Raw genomic sequence first — 23,579 nt, forward strand, 5'->3', positions numbered from 1 at the left:
CCAGGGATGGGCCTGGGCCCCCTCTCCTGGGTACAGTGATGGGAAGACTGAACAGAGAGAAGAGGCATTATGTGATGACGATCTTTAAAGTCTGGTTCCCAGGCATGACCACACTGTGTGATCTGAAACAATATCCACATTAGGGCTAAAGCCCCCTAGGCCCTTTCTGGCCGATCAGTTGGTAAAGCACCGAGGAGAGACATGGTTCCTGTTTGTGGGCAGAGAGATGGACTTAGACCAGAGTCAGACAGTGGGGATCTCGTGGGATCGGGAGCTGGAGGTGTGCCCACTGTGATCCCCTCTCTCCTCTTAGGTGCCAAGGGCTGGATAACGAGCAGGGCTGAGCACACAGTTTTGGGTGACTCTGTCCTGCACTTATTTTCCAATCATGAAGAAAGCAAGCAAACATAGACTTTTAAGGCCAGGGAGTCTCTGTCTTGCCTCAGAACTCCCTTGGATCTCTTGTCTGTATTTAGAAAGAGATGACGAGAATAAAAGGGCTCTGATTTCCAGCAGCCTCTGCTTCACAGGGACCATGTTAAATAATGTTAAATCACGGCAGCCTTGTTCCTGTAAAAAGACGTTTCGAGAGTGGACAGAAATAACTTTCCCATTCGGGGTCAGAGTGCGTGTGTGTGTGTGTGTGTGTGTGACATACTGCATGCATGTGCACACACATGGATGTATGAAGCCTGTGTATGTGCGTGCAAACACTGAAGGTACAAATGCATGCCTACCTGTTATTTGTGTGCACAGCTGTTGTAGGGATTGTGTATGCACACACACACAATTGAAGGTCTGTGCATGAGTAGATTCTAATGTCTGACATCTTTACACCCTGCTTCGGAGAGTCAGTCTTGTTTACTGTAAAGAGCAGGGGCAAGAATCAGTAGCACGTGAGCGGGCTGGGTCTGAGGTGAGGGGGGCTGTCTGTCGTCCCCGTCTGTGTCACGGCCACTTCAGAGCTCCATGTGGTGGGTCCGCTGCCTCCGTTCACCAGCATCCCTCTGTCCTCTGCTTGCCTTGGCTTCCCCCTCTCAACCTCAGCACACACAGGCTCTGTCTCGCTCAGCCCTCTGGGGCTCGTCTCTGTGTACGGTCGTGGCTCCTGGCCTCCTTCACCAACTGTGCCACGGTGCCAGTGTGCAGGCAGAATGTGACCAGCCCAGCTCACCCTCTTGTGTTGTCATCAATCACTGACCAGTCTCTGGATACTGCCCGCAGGTCTGGTCAGATCAGCTATTGGGGGGGAACCTGGCCATGGTGCAAGTGGGGTCACTGATGGGGCTGTGGTTGGGACAGTTTTCCTTAGAAGCGCGTGGACAGAGGGCCATGATGAACATCCCAGGTCCTTTGGTAAAGCCCCTGTCACCTGCTCAGGACCCACCCTGTGGAGGCAGGGATACCTGGGCTGCCCCACAGGCAGGACTTGCTGGGCAAAGTGGGCTCAAGTGGAGGCAGCCTTCTGGGGTCTGGGGTCTTCTCTTCCCCCTCCTCTGATCCCCTGTTAGGAGTTAAATTGTGCCCCCTATTCATATGTTGAAGTCTTGACTTCAGAATGTTACCTTGTTTGGAGATGGGGTCTTAACCAAGGTACTAATGCTAAGATGAGGTCATTAGGATGGACATTAATCCAGTACAAATGGTGTCCTTATAAAAAGGAGAAATTTGGAAACAAGACACAGAAAGAAGATGGTTATTTACCAGCTAGGGAGCAAGGCCTGGCACACCGCCTTTCTTCACAGCTCTCGGGGGAATAAACACTGCCAACTTCATTTTGGGCTTCTGGGCGCCTGGATTGTGAAACACCACACTTCTGTTATGTAAGCCTGGTCTTAACACCTGGTCTATGGTATTTTGTTATAGAAGCTCCAGCAAACTAGTACACATACCAAGAAAAACTTCCCAAAAAGAAGGGAAGAGGCCTTTGGACACCACCGTCCCTAGAGGGTGGACTAGGGCTACAGACATCCAGTGAGGGTGTCAGTCAGGAGGCCAGGCCTTCTTGCACTCACACCCACCCCTGTGTGTAAGGCCCCTAACCTGGGTGCTTCTGACACTTGGCCCCTCGATTCACCGCACGAGGAAACTCAGAGTCTGGCATCTTAACTAGGTGTTTACCATCTTTGGTGAGACCCACTGAAGGTCAGGAAAAAAACCTCATCCTATTTGCATTTCAGAAAGATTCCTTGAAAACTAGTGTGGAGGGGAGGTGAGATGGGAATGGAGGAAGGCTGGAGATGGGGAGGCAGGTCCTCGTGAGTGATGAGGGGGCCCAGGGAGGGGATTCTGGGGCTGTTGAAGGAGCATCACTGCCACAATGAACTGATAAGATATGGGAGTGAGGAGCGGGGAGGTGAGAGACAGAGGACTCTGGTGTGAGCGCCTGGAGGAGGGCGGTGCTGGTCACTTGGTTGGGCCTGGGAGGGTGAGCGATAGCTCTGTTTTCTGCACGTCGGATGAGCACTGTCCAAGGGACAGTCACCCAGCTGCCTGGGGCCCATCAGCAGTGGGAGATGGGACCTGTAGCGCAGAGGAGAGGTCCGGGCACCGATGGGGATTTGAGTATCACAGTGTCATGGGTGGGGGCCCTTGTACAGAGGGACTGGCTGTGAGCTGCTTCTCCCAGGAACAGGGCTAGAGACTGGAACTCAAGAGGTGATCAGGGCTAGCACAGAAGGAGTGAGGGTGATGACACGGGGAGGGAACACGCAGGGGAAGCTGGCCACCTACAAGCCAAGGAGCCTCTGAGGCTTCTAGATGCTTGGGGAGAGGCCTGGACCCGATTCTCCTCACAGCTCTCAGAAGGAGCCAGCCCAGCTGACACCCCGACTTCAGACTCCTAGCCTTCAGAACCATGTGATGACAGCTGTTTAAGCCACCCAGTGTGCGGCACGTTGTTGCCCCTGGGAACTAATGCACCGTGATTCATGGAAGGAGCTGACGGTCTCAGCAGCTGGATGTGGCAGTTGCTGACGCAAGTCTCACTACTGAGTGCCTGAGCCATGGACAGCTTTGGGAGGTGAAGGCAGTGGCTTCTGGAGAGCAGTGTGGTCTGAAGCCCAGTGGTTGATGAGCCTTCCTGGTTTCTCAGGATGAAGGACTAAGGCGTCCTGTGGAGGCAGAGGGAACCCTCTCTCTGGAGGTGACCCCGAGGTCAATGTGCCCGTCTCGTTTCCCTGGGCCCCACAGAGAAAGCTGGCAGCTTGCACAACAAGCTCCCACTGTCTGCAGGGCCTTAAAGCCTCGTTTCTCAGGGGTGGGAGCAGGGAGGGCAAACACAGCCACGTCTTGGGCTCCAAATTCAGAGGAGACAGGCCTGAATCTCCATCAAAAGACTAACACCCCTTTTCTTAATCAATGGTATTTTATTGTCAGTTATAAATATTTACCACGTGTCCCCTATTTACAGTTGCAAAATAGTTTATGATATTATACCCTCACCCACCATTCGGCACCTTTCTATAAACTCCATGAAAATTGAATAGGAAATACAAAGCTCTTTTGGGGGCCCACCAACCTGGTTCCCCAGACTCCAAACACCCCCACACAGACAGCAGGCAGCGTTGCAGCAGGTGCTACACAGTAGCAAAGGGGCGGGGCGTGGGGGCAGCCCCCGGCGGGGTCAGGATGCCAGGCTCCTCAGGACGTTGGTGATGCTCCAGTGCTGGCCCGAGCACCTCTGCAGCACCAGCTGGAAGCCGAACTCCGCTTCGTTGTTCTCCTGCAGCTCCAGACAGCGCTTGGACTTGCGGTTCTGGATGGGGCCTCCCTAGGAGCCAGGGTGGAGAGTGGGGTCAGAGGGCGTGGGGGAGCCTCAGGCCCAGGGGCTGGTGGGGTGCAGACACGTGGGATCCTGGGAGGCTGCGGAAGGTCTGGGGTCAGTGTGCCCACAGAGCCTGAGGCTCCCCATCTCCAGGGGCTGGTTTCCTCCCCAAGACGGAACCCTGTGCCTCTGTTTTCTTCACAAGGCCCTAGTCCTTTGTTAGGAAAGAAGACAGAAATGCCCCAGCCCAGCTTCCATCTACCTAGCTGGGTATGGCATGCTGGTTTGCTTCTATTGTGCCTGCCTAGGGGGCTGGGCCCTGCTCGCCATTTGTTTCGCAAATCCTGGTTCCTTGGGACCACCCCATGATGGGCCTGAATGTAAGCATCACCAGAGGCCCAGGACCTCCTGCTTTTAGGGTCCTTGCTCCCAACTGGACCTCTGGAGTCCTCAGTGCTGGCCTCAACCAAACCCAGGCTCCTCGATACCGTTTTACTGCTCTGGGCTCCGTCAGTCCTGGATATGCTTGGTTTCCTTCTATGCTGCTGATGTTCCAGGAGGTTCTGTAGCCATGCATACTCAGTAAATGCTCAAAGCCCTTGAAAGAAGGGAGGTTCTGCTTCTTAAAGCAGCCCTACAGCAGCAAAAAAGAAACTTCCAATTTTTGCTTTTAGTGAGATCCTTGCAGGCTTTAGACACTCTGAGTCTGCTGATTGGCACCTGGCTGTCAGTCCAGACTCTCAGAGTATCTCTGAGTTTCACCAAAGATGTGCTCAGCCTGGCTTTGGCCTCCCAAGCAGGCAGGCTCTTACAAGTTGGCCCCCTGGAGCTTCATGGTACTGGAATATATGGCCAAACTCACTTTTCCCCAGAATCTACTCCTCCTGTGCTTCCCATCTCAGCAATAACCAAGCATTTCCACGGACACCTCTGCTTCTCCCCAGTACTGATTAGGCACCAAATCCTACCAATTCTTCCTCATACCCTGTGACTGTCCCCTTATCCCCATGCCATCACACCTGCCCTGGTTCGGGCCACGGTCTTCTGTCACCTGTACAACTGCACCAGTCTCCTAACTGACCTCCCTCCCTTTCCACAAGCAGGATCTGTAGTGCACACCCCAGCTGCCCCCATGCCCATCCCAGTGAACAGCACCCTGTGATGGAGGGGGACACACCCCTCTTCTGTAAGGAAGCCATCCCCTTGGCCACCACTGTCCCCATGGCAACCACTGACACCTCACGAGAGCACTGAGATTCAGTTCTTCCAACCACCCAGGAAATGGGCAACATCTCCTGCAGCTGAGTGTACACAGCCCTGAGACCCACAGACCCCAGGCCCAGGTGGGTATCCAGAAGAACTGTCTGCACCAGTTCTGAAGCGTGGTTTATAAAAGCTCCAACCTGGACACAACCCAAATGTCCATCAGTAGTACAATGGATAAATAACTTGTGGTTATTCACCTAACTCGTACATTAAAAATGCTGTACATTACAGCATTAAAAATGAGCAAGCCAGAGCTCCACTCATTAAGGACAAATCCCACAAATACAATGCTAGCAAAAGAAGCCAGACAAAGAACACATACACAATTAGACTTAAATATACTTTCCAAACAGGCAAAAGAGACCACAGACTTAGAGTCAGGGGTGGGTATCTTAGGGAGGAGGGAGTGGGAAAATGATTGCTGCTGCTGCTGCTGCTAAGTCGCTTCAGTCGTGTCTGACCCTGTGCGACCCCATAGACGGCAGCCTACCAGGCTCCTCTGTCCATGGGATTTTCCAGGCAAGAGTACTGGAGCGGGTTGCTATTGCCTTCTCCGGGGAAGATGATTGACAGTAGACCAAAGGGTGCATCCTGGGAGGTGGGAGTGTGCTGTTTCCTGACCTGGCTGGTGGTTACCTAAATGTTGGCTTTGTTTTAAATTATTGAGTTGAACATTTATTTTAGTATGTATGTTTGCATGGTTCTATCTGCATATATGTTATTCTTCAGCTAAAAAAGTTTGAAACAAAAATCCAGCTCTCTCAGAGGAACTTTGAACAGCAGGTGAAGGAGCCAGGGGGCAGAGGGGGTAAGGAGTATATTTCATATGTGTGTCTGGTGGGGAGTGTGGGACTCCCCATTTGCTGTGTGTGGGAGATGGCCCGGGGACTGCAAACCTCCTTAGAAGCATTCGAGGGAGTAAAGCAGTGTGTCCCCATGTGCCCCGACCCCAGCCCCTCCCCTGAGGAGAGCAGGGGCTCGCTGATCCCGAGAGCGGAGATGCAGCACAACAAAAGCAGCTCACCTGGGGCCCAGAGGTGCAGCCAGAGAGAAGCCCTCAGGCTCAGGCTCTGAGGGGCCGAGGGACGACGGGCCACCGGGCAAGGGCTCGGAAAGGCCCCTGGGGTCCCTGTGTTGGAGGAGATGCGGAAGGCCGGCCCTCTCATCCTCGCCTGCAAGCTGACTGGGCCGTCCTGGCCGGGCGCTCTTCCCTGGGCCGCTCCACCTCGGGAGAACTCTCCCCACTGGATGGAAACTGTTGTCTCGGGGGCAACCAGCAAGGGGGCCCAGACTGTGCCCCGAGGTTTCCACAGGCGGGTGGGCTCCTGCTTCTCCATCTTCTCCTTTCCCGTAGGGGAAGAAGGGGCGCACAGCACCCCCACCCCCAGTTCCATTCTCCACCAGGGGAAACATTTCCAGTTCCTTGTGAGACAATCTGGTTTCGTTTTGCCAGCCCGGTGGCCCTCCTGTGGACAGACTCCAGTAGTTGTGAGTCACTCAGAACTGACCCCGCGGCAGAGGGTCACCACCTCGTCCCCACTGAACAAGAGGCTCCTTGGACACAGCCGAGGAGTCTGCACTTTGCGGGCCGCACCACGCTCCCGAGCCCCGACTGCATGACTTTGTTGGCCAGCCTCAAGGCGTACCTTCAGAAGCTGAGCTCCACCTTGGGTCCTCTCCCTGTCCCTCAAAATCTTGGCTTTTGAATCCAGAGGAATCCCTTGTGACACCTGCTCTAAGTGAGGCCAGCCAGTCCCTCCACCAGGCTCTGGTTTCCAAGGCCTAAGCGCTCCGCTGCCCACACCCAGGCTGGGTTAGTCTAGGGCTTTTGGGCCTGGGGCCAGCCCCCGCCCCATCCTCCTGTATCCCCGGCAGCCTGCTGGGATGTCTTACCCTGTGAGGCTGGAGGAGAGCTCAGGCAGGATGGGGATGATACCAGCCCAGCCCTCTAATCACAAGGTCTGCTGGTGATTCGGGTGGTGAGACAGAGGAGAGGGCTGGACAGAGACGCTTCTGCCCGGGGCAAGCTGCTCTGCCCTCCTGCTTGCTTTTTCTCTAGGGCCAGATGGTAATTTTGGTCCTGATGACTGAAGAACGAGCAGAAGGATCGATGGGCAACCCCTTTAACAGCTAGGACACAACAGATGGATGTGAAGCTATTCACGGTGTCAGGATCGGGGCTCCAGAAAAAGTGCACAACAGGCAGAAAAGGGGGACAGACGAGGATTCTGACAGCTCAGGAGGTCCTCAAGGCCAGACCAGGCCTTGCCAACCATGAGGCTGCCTCACCAAGCCCAGACCACTGAAGTCTGGAGAAACTGGTCCAAACCAGAGGCGTCCATAGCTCTCTCCTTTCCCCCACTCGGGCACATTCTAAGCCTTCCTTGGGGGTGCCATGCCAAGGCCAAGAGGTGGGGCAGAGGTCTCTGAGAAGCAGAGCGTTCCTTCAGAGGCTCAAATCTGGCATTTCTCAGGCCCTCCCCTGACCCAGACGCTCTCTCAGCACCCTAGAAGCATGGTGACCCTGAGGCAGAAACGGCCTCCGGGAAGGCTGTGGGAGAAAGGGAGTCAGGCCAAGAGCAGGGCTGTGATGGAGACACAACCTCAGTGACGGCATCTGGACCTGAGGGTGGAGAATGAGGCCAAGAGAGCTCTCTTCCCAGAGGCACTGAAGGAGAATCTTCCAGAACAGAGTAGTAAGGCCACCTTGGAGGCCTGGTATACATCTTGGGACATAGGTGGGATACGGAGGAGCCAGCCCATTCTCTGACGTGGAGCTGTGCTGGTCACTGGCCAGTCTCCCTCCTGTCTTCCTTCCCAGACCTCAAGCTCTGTCATTGAGCAAACCCTGGAATCTCACTCCATTCTCGGGCAAATTCGATTTGCCCCAGTTGCGAAGGAGACTTCCTTTTCTCTATTCAGTCCCTTCACAGTGAGCTCAGCACCTTTGGGGGCAGCCTGGTGGGGTTACTATTCTTACCTCTACCTGCAGGCTCTGCCCTGAGATAAAAGTAGGGACAGTTAAGGCTCATGTGCCACATCCCCGGCACTGTGTTAAGTGCTTCACACACTGGTTCACGTGTTCCTCACAATAACGCTGAGCAGTGGAGGTGAGAATTATTCCCATTCTGTGGAATTGGAGACTGAGGCTCAGAGAGTTCGGCCACATGATCGGTCAGTGGTAGAGTCAGGCTGGGAGTCTGCCGCCTTCACTGTTCCCCACTAGGATGAGTGGCCAGACCTTCCCCTCCATTTATCCCGCCCGGGCCTGTTGGTGAATTAGACTGAGAGCTGCGGTGTGCCACAGCTTGCGGTGGAGGAAGGCCATCTGATGAGCCCCAGGGGCTCTGGAGAGTCAGGTTGATCTACTCCTTTTGAGAGTTCTCTGCAAAGACATGATTCATTGTTCTATCCATCCATCCAGTAATTAATGACTGCCTATCACATTCTGGGAATAGTTACTGGCCACTGACACATATCAGTGACTAAACAGGAGGAGATCTTTGTCTTTGTGGAGACTATATTCTAGGAGGAAGAGAGAACAGTAGATTCTTTACTGTGTTAAAGGTACTAAGATTATGCACAAAAATGGAGAAAAGTGCTGTGGATTGAATGTGTCCCCTATAAATTCATGTGTTGAAGCCCTGATCCCCAGCGTGATGCGAGGTGGGGCCTCGGGAAGGGAATTAGTTCCCAGGGGTGGAGCCCTCGTAATGGAATTAGTGCCCTTATAAGAAGAGATGCAGGAGAGATGGTCTCTTTCTCTGGGCCACGTGAGGACACAGTGAAAAGCTGGCCATGTGAAAACCAGGAAGAGGGTTCTCACCAGACACCAAATCTGCTGGCACCTTGATCCTGAACTTTCCAGCCTCCAGAATGGCGAGTAATACATGTTTTTTGTTCAAGCTTCCCAGTCATCATCTTCTTTTTATACTAGCAGCCCAGATAGACTAAGTCCAGCAGGTTGGGAGGACTGGGGAACTGCTGTGAGCAGGAGGCAGGCAGCAGCAGCAGGAGATGCTTGGGGGTGATCCTGAGAAGGTGCGAGCTCAGCAAAGACACGAGGGAGGAAAGGAGGAGTCTAGGTGCATTGGAATGAAGCTCCCGCACCCACAGAGGCCTGGTGTGTGCAGGGAACAACATGGGGTTGGGGGAGGAGAGGAGACCCAAGAGCTGAGAGAGGGGCAGGTTGTGTGAAGGGACTTTGGCTGTTCATCTGGTGACAGGACTGGCCACTGCGGGGTGGGACTGACATGCTAAACGGGCCCCTCGGGCTGCTGTGTGGCATGTAGAGCATGGGGGTCGGGGAGCGGGGAGGAAGGAACCAGGACCACCTCTTAGCAGGTTCTCATCCTCACCAGCCCCTGCCAGCCTGCCAGCTCCCTCATCCCTGCCAGCCCCACCCTCGGTGGAGGGTGAAGTTGCTTGGTTTACCAGTCCAGTCATCTAAATTATTTGTGTAATACTTACAACTACAGGATCTGGAAACACACAATACTTTTAATTAAAGAATTTAAATAAGGGCAATTAAACCTGGCAGGAGAGAGGCCGCAGCACACAGAGAGCTTAATTGGAACGGAAACCGAGTTAAGTATGGAAACAGCGTTAAAAAAAAACATAGAAAGCTGAATGTATGGAATTAAGAAGGCTAATAATAATTCCTAGAGCTGGGTTCCCAGCCCCCAGCCTAGCTCCTTCTTCCAAGCCTCTCTGGAGTGGAGACTAGAACGGGCATCAGAGGTGGGACGCGTGGAAGCAAGAACCTGGGACTCCGCTCCCAGCCCTACTTCCAGCTCTCCCTGGCTGTAACCCTGGTAAGCGGCTGAGCCGTCCTGGGCTTCAGTCTTCTTGTTTATAAAAGGTTCCAGAGGACCGTGGGGGTACGGAGACATGGAGCGCTGACTATGGGCCCGGCGGGGCACGTGGCACTGTGGTCCATGAGCTCCTTGGGGTGAGTGCTGAGGGGCCGACTCTGGATTTCGCAGCCACACACCTCCTCTCTGCCTGTTGGCCCAGGTGTGTGTCTGTGGCAGGAGGCTAACCTGCCCAGTTCTTCCTGGGGAGGTGGGCAGGGCAAATGGAGTAGACAGCCCCGGAGGGCTTTGTGACACCCTCGATCACTGGGCCCCAGCTTCTGACCCGCACAGGCCTAGTGTGTGCAGAGAACAGCATGGGGCTGGGGGAGCAAATGAGGCCCAAGAGCTAAATGAGGCCCAAGAGCTAAAAAGAGAGGCCCAAGAGCTAATGTGAATTGACTTTGGCTGTTCATCCCATGACAGGACTGCCACTGCGGGGTGGAACTGACATGCTAACTGGCTCCTTCTGGCTGCTGCGTGGCGTGTAGAGCACGGGCAGGGATGCGGTGGGAGGGCGGGGGGTGGGGGTGGGAGTGCAGGGGTGGGGAATGGGGGGTTGGGTGGTTGGGGGGAGGGGAAGGAGGAAGGAAGTGCCTTTTTAAGCTGCCTGTGCTTTTCACAGCTGCCGGTGCTGCTGGTCCAGGGACCATACTTTGGGGACCACAAGCAAACCTTGATTCTCTCTGGGGAAAGGATGAGGCTTGGCTTACTGCCCCGAGGTGGGGCATCTGGAGCAGCTGGGCTGAGCTCAGGTTGCTCTCATGCTTGCAATCAAGGCGTTTACAAGGAGGTTGCGTAAGGACTGAATCCTGTATTTCGAAGACTGCTTCTTTCAGAGCTCTGGTTCCACTTTTCGTTCTAATTAGTTTTCCATGGGCAAGTGGCCCAGTGGGTCTTTGGCTTTAAGCACAGTGGACGTGGGAGTTTCCAGGTTAAGTCGTTAATGATTAATAATCAAATAATTCAAAGCATGGGTGGGATGTTAGTGCTAGTTACAGAAATCCTGAGATTAAGTCTTTTCTGTAGAGGAAAGTGGTCTTTCTGTACTATGAATATTCAACACCCGGTTTTTTAAAAAAGTGCCTTGGTGCTTATTGTTCTTAAAGGAGATGCACCTGTCCCTGAGTGAGATTCTGCTTGGGATTTGCTCTGAGGTCTGTTGGACTGAAAATGGGGTAATGGCAATGTCAAATGCAAAAGGAAAGGTGAAGGGGGGTATCCAGCAAGATGGCTGGAGGGAGTTTGCTGAGGAAGCAGGAATACAGCCAGTTCATACACATCTACTGGCAGGGAGACCCTGGCCCCAAACTCCTACTGCAGTAATCCTCGGGTTTTCTAGAGACAAGACAAAGCCTCCTTGGCATGAAGGTGTAAAGCGTGGGCCCTAGAGGCAGAGTCCTGATTTGACCTCGGACAAATACTATAATATCTCTGTGCCTCAGTTTCCTCATCTGTAGAATGGGGATATGAAGCACCAGATGGCAATGTCATGAGGATTAAGTGATATTTATACAGCAGTTACAGTAGTACCTGGTGCATAGTAAGAACCACGTGAATGCTTGAGACATAAAATTCAAAATTCCACCCACAGGTCCCCTGGTGGCTCAGCGGTAAAGAATCCACCTGCCAATGCAGGAGACAAAGGTTCGATCCCTGATCAGGGAAGATCCCACAAGCCTCAGAGCAACTAAGTCCCTGAGCCACAGTTACTGAGCTTGAGCTCTAGAGCCCAGAAGCCACAACTACTGAGGCTGCACAACCTAGAGCCCGTGCTCCACAAGAGAAACCACTGCAGTGAGAAGCCTGCACATCGTAACTAGAGAGCAACCCCCACTTGACGTGACTAGGGAAAAGCTGGTGCAGCAGTGAAGACCCAGCACAGCCAAAAATAAGTAACTAACTCAATGAAAATTTAAAATAAATAAATAAAATTCTCCCCAGGTCTGAACAGTGAGGTACGGAGCCTTCACACCTGGTCCTGGCTCCTGATCTAAAGTGCTGACGGCCATAAACTAAAAATAACTAAGAAAATATTCAGGGCCTAAATAAAGCTTTGTCAGTCCTTCAAAACTGGACGGTGCTACACTTGCCCCTTCATGTGGCATGGAAATGAAAAGCTGCTTTATTCCAGAGCCACAAAGAAACACCCGATTATATTCTTTTCTTCTCAGTACAAAAGGTTCTCCAAGTTGGACTTCCTGACAGTCCCTGGGGATTGGAGCGGGAGAAAGTCAAGGACTCCTCCTCCTTGCGTGCTGGGAAATTCTTTGGCAGAATTAGTGGTGCTCCCTGGGAAATGTGCTCTGCAAATAACTTCTTTTTGGAGTGGGTTACTCATCTTGCATCAAATTATCAAATTAGACCCCACAAATCAGAACTAGTGGTCCATGGCCAGGCTCTGTGCTCAGCTCTCTTCCAGGCAGTCTCTGCAGGCTCTCCAAATGCTTTCTCTCCTGGCCTTAACGGTCATCTCTGCTGTTATCCTTGATGCTCTCCATTTGGAAAAGGCATTAAAAAGCCTTTTAAACCCCTTGCCTCTGAGCTGAGAATGAGGCAAGATTGGGGGCTGAGATGGGAGGATGGCCCACCAGTGGGAAGGCTGCCCTGTGCACTGAATGGGCCTTGCCTGTGTTTCCATCAAAGAACCCAACGGCCCACGGTGGTGACAGCACATCTCAGAGTCTGGGGCAGCATGATATACAGTCAGAACACACTGACATCTCATCAGAGCCTCTTGTTTTAACAAATATTCATACAAATTGCTACTCCTTTTATACTTGTTTTAGTAAAGATCATTTCCACCTTCCTCCCCTAAATCTGAAGCTATAGGAAGAGTAAGTTGGAGCAGCCTGCTTCATGCATGTCTGTGTATTGCGGCTGGATGCACTACCATCTAAAAATGTTCCTGTAGGGATTTTCCAACTAAACTGAGCCCTTTGACTACAATATTCAAATATCCTTGAAATACTGAGGTACAATTAAGTTTTATTCAGCATGCATGTGTGCATGCAAGGAGGAGTTATTGAGGGTAGAGTTCATCTTTAGGTCTCCCACAAATCTGTCTCGAGATCTGGGACACAGAATATTTGTATTAGTATTTGTGAATTTTTAGAAAGGATTCTTTCATTTAATTGACAGCATCCTGGTGTATCTCTTCTGTTGCAGGCTTTCTGTTAGGTGCTAGAGACACTGAAAGTGTAAGATAGCCCATCCCTCCAGTCTATTAGTTGATGGGAGAAAGAGTTATGGAGAAAAATAACAGATAAACAATTCCATAAAGTGGGATAACAATGACCCTCATAGCAGATGTGCAGCTCATTTTCAAGTTCATGGTGCTTCTTAGTAAGGTGGGCCCAGTTGGGGCTTCTAGGTAGAAAAAGCCCTTTTCTGGGCATTAGAAGCTTAGAATTACAGAATTTCAGAGTTGGTAAGCCCTGAGAACCATCCAATCCAACTCTACTTAGAGCTGTGGCATCACTGATGGCCTGCTGAGTGGCTCTCTGAGTCCATCTCTTCCCTGAATGGCCAATCTCACATCCAGACATCCCTATGAGAAAGCTTCTCTGTAAATTGTCCTTGTATCTCCCTCCAGCTGGTCCTCCCTCAGAGCTACCTAGGACAGAAACCTTTGTTCTCTTTGCCTACAGAAACCCTTATGATATTTGAGGGCAGAGATCATCCATTCCTGAGGTCATTCTTGCTTCAACCATGTATGAAAATTGAGCTTAAGGAAGCTGAAATTTAAAGGACACACATCATAACAGCCTTCCTAGGGCATGAATTCCCTCAATAAAATCTTGAAGAGAGGACTTGGCATTTGCTTAACCATTCAAAGTAATAGTGATGGGGGATGGTGGGGAGGATGGGTACCTCATTGCCCCTGAGAGGCAGTCCGTTGCTTCGGTGCCACAAAGATCTCCTGTGTAGTGACCTGATACCTGCTTCCTCCCTCTCCTTCTATTGGTCCAGGGGTACTTATTAGATGCCTCTTTCACTGACACTGCATCGCCTAATCCCAGAATTCCCCAGATATCAGTATGTGGGGTATTCTGAGAAGGTTAAAGTCTTATGCACGTGTGTGTGGTAAGTCGCTTCAGTCATGTCTGACTGTTTGTGACCCTATGGACTGTAGCCTGCCCAGTTCCTCTGTCCATGGGATTCTCCTGGCAAGAATACTGCGGTGGTTTGTGATACCCTTCTCCAGGGGCTCTTCCCAACCCAGGGATCGAAACTGTGTCTCTTATGTCTCCTGCATTGGCAGGTAGGTTCTTTACTACTAGTGGCACTTGGGAAGCCCTAAAGTCTTATACCTAATGTATATGAGTCTATAATCCCAGGACACAGTCAGTTTAGGAAATTCTTTAATTCTGGATGAGTCACAAGTTAGAAAAATCATGAAGGAACAACTACCACTTCTGAAGTTAATGAAGTCTCGTCACTTGTCGACATGGGAAATGTTGGCTGTTTAGAGATGGGTGCTCACTGACTTCTTCAAACTCAGAGCCTGGGGTGGCCCTCGATTCATAGTCTCCCCTCACAACTATCTCCGTTTAATTCATCACTGCTTCCGAAAGACTGATGAACTGTCTCTCAGCATTCTCCCCAACAGTTGCCTGGCCCCAGGCCCCTATGGCAACCTCATCCATCCCTTTTCTCACAGGGATGATGGAACAGACTCCTACTTTCTTCTCTGTCTTCCATTCCACCTTACACTCTGCTGTCAGAGGTATTCAGACCACATCATGTCATTCTAAAGTTTATTGAACCCCTCCTGTGAAAAGTGAAGTGAAAGTGTTAGTCGCTCAGTCTTGTTTGACTCTGTGACTCCATGGGCTATAGCCTGCCAGGCTCCTCTGTCCATAGAATTCTCCAGGCAAGAATACTGGAGTAGGTAGCCATTCCCTTCTTCAGGGAATCTCCTGACCCAGGGATCAAACTTGGGTCTCCTGTGTTGCAGGCATATTCTTTACCCTCTGAGCCACTGGGGAAGCCCATGAATACCCCCTAGTTCCTCCCTTGGCTTTTAAGGTAAAGTCAAACCTCTTGGGCTTAATTTTCAATGACCATTACCTGCCCCCAAACTGACTCTGTGTCTCATCTCTCTCATACCCCATTCTAAATTCCACCCACACCAACACTGAATTTCTATTCCTCAAACATACCCTGCCTTTTTCTGCCTTTGCCTATGCTGAGCCTCTACATGGGCTGTTCTTCCTTTCTACATTTGGGAAGTATCCTGCAACTTTCAAGAACCAGATTAAACATGTCTCGAATGTGAAGTGATCCCTGAGCTGTGCAGACAGAGCCCGTCACCCCGGGCTTTCAGAACACCACATCCCCCTCATTTCTGCTCTTGCCATCCAGTTTTGTTATGTGTTTATACACCCAAGGGCTCCTCCAGGGCAGAGGCTGTGTCTGATTCATATCTGCATCCCTCCTGCCCAACCACTGTGCTCAATAAATGTTTGATGAATGACTGAAGGAAAGAATGTTCATCATTGGAAAATTGCTCATCAGAGCCCTGTACATCAGCGTTGCTGAGAGATGTTTTCATCAAATGTAGTTTCTCAGTATCTGATGCTGTTCTGATTCATCCTGAAGCACTGGAAATTCAGAAGAGCTTGCAGGGGTTAGAGGAAAGGCATTTTATTTGTTAAACAGAAAATCAGGCTATGAGACGGAACACTAAGATATGCAAATACTATCTTTTTTTGTAGGAGAAACTGGGAGAATCACACTAGATTATTTTGGAATTAATTCAGCTTAAATATCCGTGGAGTTTAAATGCAGCCCTCAGGAGAGTAAATAATGCAGAATGTGAAAGTGAGGAGATTTGAAATGCACCAATAAAATCTTTCAGTCCAACTTCTGCACCAGAACATTTTAGTTGGTAGAATCCCCTTGTAAATTGTAAAGATTAAAACCTGTTGCAAGAAAATTAGCCCAGACCATAATTTTAATCATTTAAGAGGCTCCCAGCTTCCTCTGGCCTCATCAACAGTAGCTCCTAAACAGTAAGGACTTGAGGACAGATTTCAGGATACTTGATAAATATTGATCATTTTGCATGAAACAAAAATTTCACAAGCATTAATTTTTAAATATCAAGTGAGAGTGACTGCTCTGGGTTTGCAAATTAGGGATTCAAAAATATTATTTCCAAACAGTTCCCTTGGTAGCAGGATCAAAGAGGTGATGCCAGAGTGCCCTGGGAGTTCGAATTAGATTTATGCATAAGGAGCAAAAAACTGCCCAGTCCTCAGAGCTGCACGTGCTAACACGGCCTGCTTTTGTCCCGGTGTCCCTTCAAGCATGAGTGTGTGGGGCTGCCTGTTCAAGGCTGTGTGTGTGTTGAGATGAGTGAAGGACGGAGCTGGATTTTGGAGGAATATTCCTTTCTCTGCCCAAGTCAGAAAAGGGCAGACGAGATGAGGGCCAGCTGGGGCACCAACGCCTCTGGATCTGGACATGGGTGGGAAGGCCATCTGTCTGTGAGGGCTGGAAAGGAGCTGGACGTGTCTGTGTGCAGGGCTGGGATGTTGAAGCAGCCCAAGTTCAGATTCAAACTGCATGAGGCTAGGCTCAGAGAGGCCGAGGCCCCACCGACAGTCTGAGCTCTACTCCCCTGGTGATTCTGGAGCTTCTGGAGGAGCAAGGACTCGGAAGGGGCCAGGCAGCTCAGTTCAGTTCAGTTCAGGGGCACTCATAGCCAGTGACACACAGTTCCCAGAGAGGCAGGTGCCTGGCTGGGCCCGATTTCTCGATGCTATTCTGGGGCAACCTGGGTCCTCTCCTCCTCCCTCTCCCAGTGAGTGGAAGCAGTGTGCCTGCCCATCCCAGGACCCCCAGCCACACATGCTCGCTTGTTTGGTCCACCCCACCAAACGCTGGGCTCCTGGGGGCAGCCTCAGATTCTGTCCTGACAGGAGATCGTGGGGGCCAGGCAGGGTCCTAAAGACCCCAGGGTCAAGGAGGAGAAGGAGGAGGAGGAAGGAATGTCTAAACTTTCAAACTGCATTTCAGCCTCTGGTAACTCCCTTGCCTGCCTCTTTCTCCCTTCTAGAATTTCTCCTTGCCATTCAGCTCCACAATTCCAGTCACTGGGGGCTTTCAAAACCCAGACCTAACACACCAGTCCCCCGCATGAAGCCTCACCTTCCATGGGACCAGGTCCAGGCCCATCTGCCCCTCAGACGCATCCCCAGCTGTGCCCCACGATGCCCGCCAGGTTCCAGACACATGCACCATCTGCAGCTCCCTGCACGTGGCTTGGGTTTGGTGCCTTCAGCTTGCATCTATGCCATTCCTTCTCCCTGGAGTGCCCCCTCTCAACTCCTATATGGAGCAAACCCTTATGCCATCTACAAGAGCCAAGTTATGTACTATCTCTTCTGAAAAGCCACCAGCCCTGCCCCAACCCCCATCTTCCTGCATGGGGTCATACAACTCCCAGGACGAAAGTGAAAGCAGGGGTGAAGCAGAGTGGCTGAAGGCAGCACAGAGCAGCCTGATGTGAGCCCCGACAAGACCCTCCAGAGGGTGCAGCCCCCATCTCACCCAGCCAAGTCAGCCCCATTCACCTCCACGTGCCGATGTACCCATTTTTCTCTGTTGCCTCCAGCCTGTGAGTCTATTTTGCATCTAACCAGAGCTAGGAGACAACAGCCACTTCACCATCAAGCCCACAGCTAGCCTTCCTCCCTGACCACACTTCTCCAGGGCTCCTTCTGCCTTGTAATTTAAAGGTGGACAGAAAGTCCATATAGTCAAAGCTATGGTTTCTCTAGTAGTCATGTACAAATGTTGAGAGTTGGACTATAATGAAGGCTGAGCATTGAAGAACTGATGCTTTCAAATGGTGCTGGAGAAGACTCTTGAGAGTCCCTTGGAGTGCAAGGAGATCAAACCAGTCAGTTGTAAAGGAAACCAACCCTGAATATTCATTGAAAGGACTGATGCTGAAACTGAAGCTCCAATACTTTGGCCACCTGATGGAAGGCGCCAACTCATTGGAAAAGGTCCTGATTTTGGGAAAGATTGAAGGCAGGAGGAGAAGAGGGGCAGAGGATGAGGTGGTTGGATGGTATCACCAATTCAATGGACATGAGTTTGAGCAAGCTCTGGGAGATGGTGAAGGACAGGGAGGCCTGGCGTGCTGCAGTCCGTGGGGTCGCAAAGAGTCGGACAGGACTGAGCAACTGAATAACAACAAGAGGGGAGATGCAGCCCTGAGCTGTGTCACTCTGGGCCAGACGCCTGGCAGAGGAACATGATAAAGCCTTCCACTGGGCACAGTGTGGAGTCAAACAGGCCACAGCTGGGGCACGTGGGCTCCACCAGGAGAGACGGAGGTGGGAGGAAGATGTGTCCTCTGTTCTAAGCCTCAGCCCTGACCCCGACCTTCTTCTAGGGGCCACTTCCAACATCCTCACACACTTACAGATAGATAGAAAAGAGAATCTGAAGTAGTTCAGGAGTAATAATAATAACCAGTTTGGCCACCTGATGCAAAGAGCTGACTCATTGGAAAAGACCCTGATGCTGGGAAAGATTGAGAACAGGAGGAGAAGTGGACAACAGAGGATGAAATGGTTGGAATGCATCACCGACTTGATGGACATGGGTTTGGGTGGAGTTGGTGATGGACAGGGAGGCCTGGCGTGCTGCGGTTCATGGGGTCGCAAAGAGTTGGACACGACTGAGCTACTGAAATGAACTGAACTGAACACCTTGAGTCTGTTATTTGACATCTTTGTGCCTCATCTATGAACTTGGGCTAACGGTCCACAGTAAATCACACACAGTCACTGTGATGACTGAATGAGCCGGTGTACGCCTGGCATCCAGGAAGTCGGGCACAGGGTAAACATTGTATGAACCTTAGCTAATTCTTTCTATGGGACAGAACTTTATCACTGGCAGCACGTGTCAAAGGTCACATGGATAGGAAGGGGCAGGACCAGAGGCCCCAGTCCCTGGGCACCATTCCCTTTCACTGAACCCCACACCCTGTGCGGGCCCGGCCTGGACTCTGAGCTGCATCTGACCTGCCCTTAGGTGTGTGCTGTCATTTGTCCTCCTGTGCTGCTCCCCAGCATCTGTTTTCCTGGGGTCACAAAGTCCTGGTCTGGACTCTCACTCCTGCTGCCCAAGTAGCCCGTGAATCTATGACTTATGTTGAACTTGTCACTGAGAGTTGACCTTCACCATCCATATAGGACCCAACTGAGGGTCTCTCTCAGGTCTATCTGGTTCTGCACACCCAGACCACAGGTCAGAGGTGCCCTGTGCCAGAGAACTTGATGTAGCAGGACATCCCTGCCCCCCGTCCACCACTATAGGGGAGGTAACTGGATGTGAGGGCTGGAATCAAGGTCGGGCCGACCAAACACCTCCTTCCTGTGCCCGTCAGCCTCCTCCCAGGGTGGAAGCAGCTTGCTGGGAGTCTTGAGTCAGGCCCTCTGCCTGTACATCCCATGAGTATAGACTTTCTGTTTCTGACTTCCCCAGGAGCATCCACCACATGCAGCCCCCAGCAGCCCTGATGCTCTAAAAGAAATCCCTTACCTCCTGTGATGAGCGCTTCCCCTCCACTCCCTGGGAGGTGGGATGCTCCTATCTGTGGGCGGAAATGGATCCTAACTTAGTGGATTCCCTAGGGGCTGGAGGCCTCTGGGCCAAGGCAGGGGTTTTCTTCAAAGCTGGGTCATCATGGGCCGTCTCCAGCTGGCACCCTGCTCCTGGGGTATCATTTTATAACTGGGCCATTGCAGAGCAGGAAGATTAATACAGTCCTCAGAATTGATGGAGGCTTAATAAAGGAATGTTTCATGGTCACCACTGTGCAGATTGCCCTTCACAAAGTGGTCCCCAGACACTGCCCTTTGAGGAAACCTCATTCCCCACAGAATGAGGAGGAAGGCAGAGTGGCTCACAGATCACAGATGACCCAGCACTGTCTGTACCTGTGATACTGGGGCTGTGCTTGTCAGAAGTGGCTTATGCAGAAGAAATGTGAGTTTTGGAGTCAGAGGCTCAGAGTTCAAATCCCAGCCCTGCCCCCTCACTATGTGACATCAGGCAGGGAACTCCCACCTCTGAGCCTGTTTCCTTATATCTAAAAGGTAAATAAAATACCACTGAAGCAACAACAATGACAACAATAATAATAAACTCCCTCAGAGCCAGTATCAGGAGTCAATGAGCTAACCAATTCCAAACACCACCACCCCCCGCCCACCCCCCCTGCCCTGCACATAGTAGGTGCTCATCAAATCCTGAGACTTGGCGCCTCTCCCCTCCTCCTCCATCCGTCCCGTCCCTCCCTGGCCTGGCCCCTCCCTTGCTTCTCTTGACGCTGCTCCTTTGGGCGGGGCTGCTACCTGAGAGAACTGCCAGTGGAGCTTCATCCTCTTGGCTTTGGCATAGCTGCACTCGACGAGCCGCGGCCGGCTGTTGACATCTACCAGGCAGCGGTTGTCGTCGTCGTCCACCGTGGGGCTCAGGATGCCCACGTGGATCTGCTGGCTGCTCGTGTAGTACACGTTCTGGGGACCGGGGGTGGGGAGAACGAGATCAAATGTTAACAGCCAGAGAGATGGGGAAGGTCTGCGGGGCATCTCCTCGGGCAGCCAGCCAAGAGAGCACAATCCAGTGACCTTCAAATAATCATCCGTTGCTACGGACAAGAAGAGACCCTTTTATATTATGATTCAGTACAGTGCCTGGTCCAGAGGTATAACTGATAGAAAATTATCAAGAAATCAAACTTAGCTTCACTATATGCAGTGTACTCAATTTTCTATACTTTTTCATTGAAAAACAGTGGTCATAACCTTTTAAATGGATTTCACCACTCACAGTTTAAAAAACACTGCTTGAATCCATTATTTGCAAGCTTGCTGACTTCTTCCCACCATAAATAATTTTGTGTAAGATGCTGCACTTGACCAGGAGTTAAGGAGCAATAGACCTGGGCCACATCTTAGGGAGCTCAGAGTTCTGTGGGAGGGGCGATATGTAATAGGCACTTTCCATCCATCTTAAGACTGTATGGAGCAGTTGGCAAACGTCTTCTTAAAGGTCCAGGTGGCAAATAAATATCTGGGACTTTGCAACATGCTGGGAGGTCTCCCAACCACCACCAGGTTCGGTGGTTCTCTAGGACTCAGAAGATTCAGCGTATAGTTGCCCTCACAGCTATGATTTATTCTGGGGGAAAAGATATAAATCAAATCAGCAAAGGGAAAGGCGTGTGGGCAAAGCTGGGAGGAAACCAGGTGTCAGCTCCCAAGGGTCCTTCCACAGCAGTCACAGAAGATGCCCCGGAGTCCCCAGCAAGGAGCTGAGATAACGCTTGTGAAGGGCTATCTACCAGAGAAACTCTTACAGACTCAGCACCCAGGCTTTTTACTGGAGGCTGGTCACACAGGCAGCCTCCGCCTGGTACATACCCATCCCAGGCTTCCAGCAGGAAGGCAGGTGTTCAGCATAAACCATATTAGTTGTATAATCAGTTTGGGCACAGTGAGCCGCTCTTACCATCTGTGGGAGTGGTGGGAACCTTCCTGCAATCCAAGCTCCCAGATGCCAGTCAAGGGCCAACCATGTAAGCGGGCCTTTCAAAGGAGAGCAGTCACGCTGCTGTTTTAACCATTTTTTGCACAAAGGGCCAAATGGTCTGGAAAATCTGCTCTGTGATTGTTGTGCAAACACTGCCGTGGGCAATACAGATGGATGACTTTATTTACAGAGATTGGGGCTGACTCTGGTCTAGCGGAAAGCCATAGGACCTTGGCCTTCAAAGTTTTCAGTCACTTCCCCCAACTTTAGGCAGTGATTCCCTACAAGAACAGTCAGAGGGTTTGTGAGCTCTCGTCCTGTATCACCAAAGAAATTTAGCACCCCAACCTATGATTAGGTCGCATGGCCAAATCAAGAAACCATACTTCTCTGCTTTAGGTTAGAATTCAGGGTAGGCCCTATTGTTATCTTGATCTATTAAAAAAAACTCTCACTGGTAAATGTTTTTGATTAATTTCAAATGGTAAAAGGAAGTGTTTCTTGTGTTAGTTAAAGAAGGTGATTCTCAAGGACTTTTACAACAGGGTGCAGAGCATGAAAAGGACTGTGTGGGGAGAAGGGCAGTGCAGATGAGGAGAGCAAATAAGGGGTGGCCCTTCAGGGCCATATTATTCCTGAACTTCACCATCCAGGGAAGGGGTGGAGAGGCAGTCATTCTTTAGACGTTAAAAAGAGCCTCAGGCCAGTGGGTCAGCTAAGGTCCCAGCAGGAAACAGGTGGCACGCTCAGCTAGGGGAATCCAAGGAGGGTAAATACACGCAGGGTTCTCAGTGGTGTGGTTCTAGGGGAAGGGAGCACAGGGATGGTTTCGTTCCTTGCGACAGTAACATGGAGCTGTTACCATCACCAGGCTCAAAGGGATGAGAGGAGAGAGCAGTTACCAGAATGTGTAAAAATTACATGGAGGGACTTGGGAGAAGGGTCCAGGGAGGGAAAGGTTTGGGGTGATGGTGAGTGGTGGTTAATAACCACCCCAACATCACTCTCCCTTCCCCAGTCCATTCCTCTGCTGGGTTGGCCCACTGGAAGAACCCAGCTGGAAGTCAGAAAACATAGGAACCCATGGAAACTTCTGTAAAGTCCACCTGGCAGGGCAGAACAGAAAGGATGGAGAGACAGATTGCAGACATTCATTACAGCTGGATTTGCTCTCCAAGGAAGTTTTATTAATCCATGGAAATGGACATCAAAACTACCAAGGTGACTGATTCTTCCCTTAAAAGAGGTAAAGGGTGACCAAAGTTCTAAGCAGAGGCCAAACGTAGAATGCTTGTCTTCAATGTAGAAATGTGACTAGAACACAGAGGCAAGGAGGCCCCAGTCAACACCTAAACTGGGTAAGAGATGGGCTTCTCATCAGAATCCTGAGACCATCCATCAGGTGGCCTTGGTTTCCAGTTCACCATCAGGGAAAGCTGATGACCTGCTGTGGCTTCTAGTTTATTGGCATTGAGGGAGAATTTGATGACTGGTAGACTTTAGAAAATTAAATCAGATGCAGGTAGGAATCTCATCCATCCATCCAATCATCAAACAACAAGTAATCTCTAAGTTGGGTCCTGAAGGTCCAGAGTTGAGAAAGTCATGGTTCCCTGTATTGGATGATCCAACAGTCAAGCTGGGGGAACTAACATATCAGGAAATAGTGGTCCTAAACACACTGATATGGGAACTGTCCCCACTTCCTCCATCTCTTAGCTCAACTCTTGCTATGTTGAAAATCAATATAAAAGCTCACCACCTCCACACTCACACCCTCAATGTGCAAAAGCATGAGCCTGCTACCAGAGCCTCTCTGCAAAGATGCACAGCTATACATATGCTCTTGGGTTGAACCTACCATACCCTCTCCTCAGGACAGTGCAGATTAGTCACACAGTAAGTCAGGACCCAAATTTCCTGAAGCTCCAGGTGTGGGCCTCCAGACAAGGACATCCAGGAAGGCAGTTACTGCCACTTCTTCCTTCATCCCTGTCACCAGGACTTGGCTCTCATTTCTAGGGCGGGCTCCACAGACACAAGCAGCCGCCCAGGTAATAGCTGAAAGCAGTTTTATCCACTTAGCTGCTCTGAAGTGCTTGGGGGAGATGCCCAGAGAGTCCTGTGTG

The 23,579-nt window shown here is 51.1% G+C and overlaps 1 protein-coding gene across 1 annotated transcript in view; it reads right to left on the bottom strand.

Annotated features, from left to right (window-relative positions):
* Positions 1–3,357: 3,357 nt before the first annotated feature.
* Positions 3,358–23,579, bottom strand: part of GALNT18 (polypeptide N-acetylgalactosaminyltransferase 18) — a 343,041-nt gene continuing 322,819 nt past the window's right edge. Inside the window, exons 10-11 of the mRNA XM_065944890.1 lie at positions 20,271–20,435; positions 3,358–3,772 (exon numbers count right to left, since the gene is read on the bottom strand). Of these exons, the coding sequence (XP_065800962.1) occupies positions 3,626–3,772; positions 20,271–20,435 (312 nt within the window). The 3' untranslated portion in view covers positions 3,358–3,625. The remainder of the gene's footprint in view (positions 3,773–20,270; positions 20,436–23,579) is intronic.

Source organism: Muntiacus reevesi, chromosome 9 (assembly GCF_963930625.1).
Source record: "Muntiacus reevesi chromosome 9, mMunRee1.1, whole genome shotgun sequence".
In the NCBI taxonomy this organism is placed as follows: Eukaryota; Metazoa; Chordata; class Mammalia; order Artiodactyla; family Cervidae; genus Muntiacus; species Muntiacus reevesi.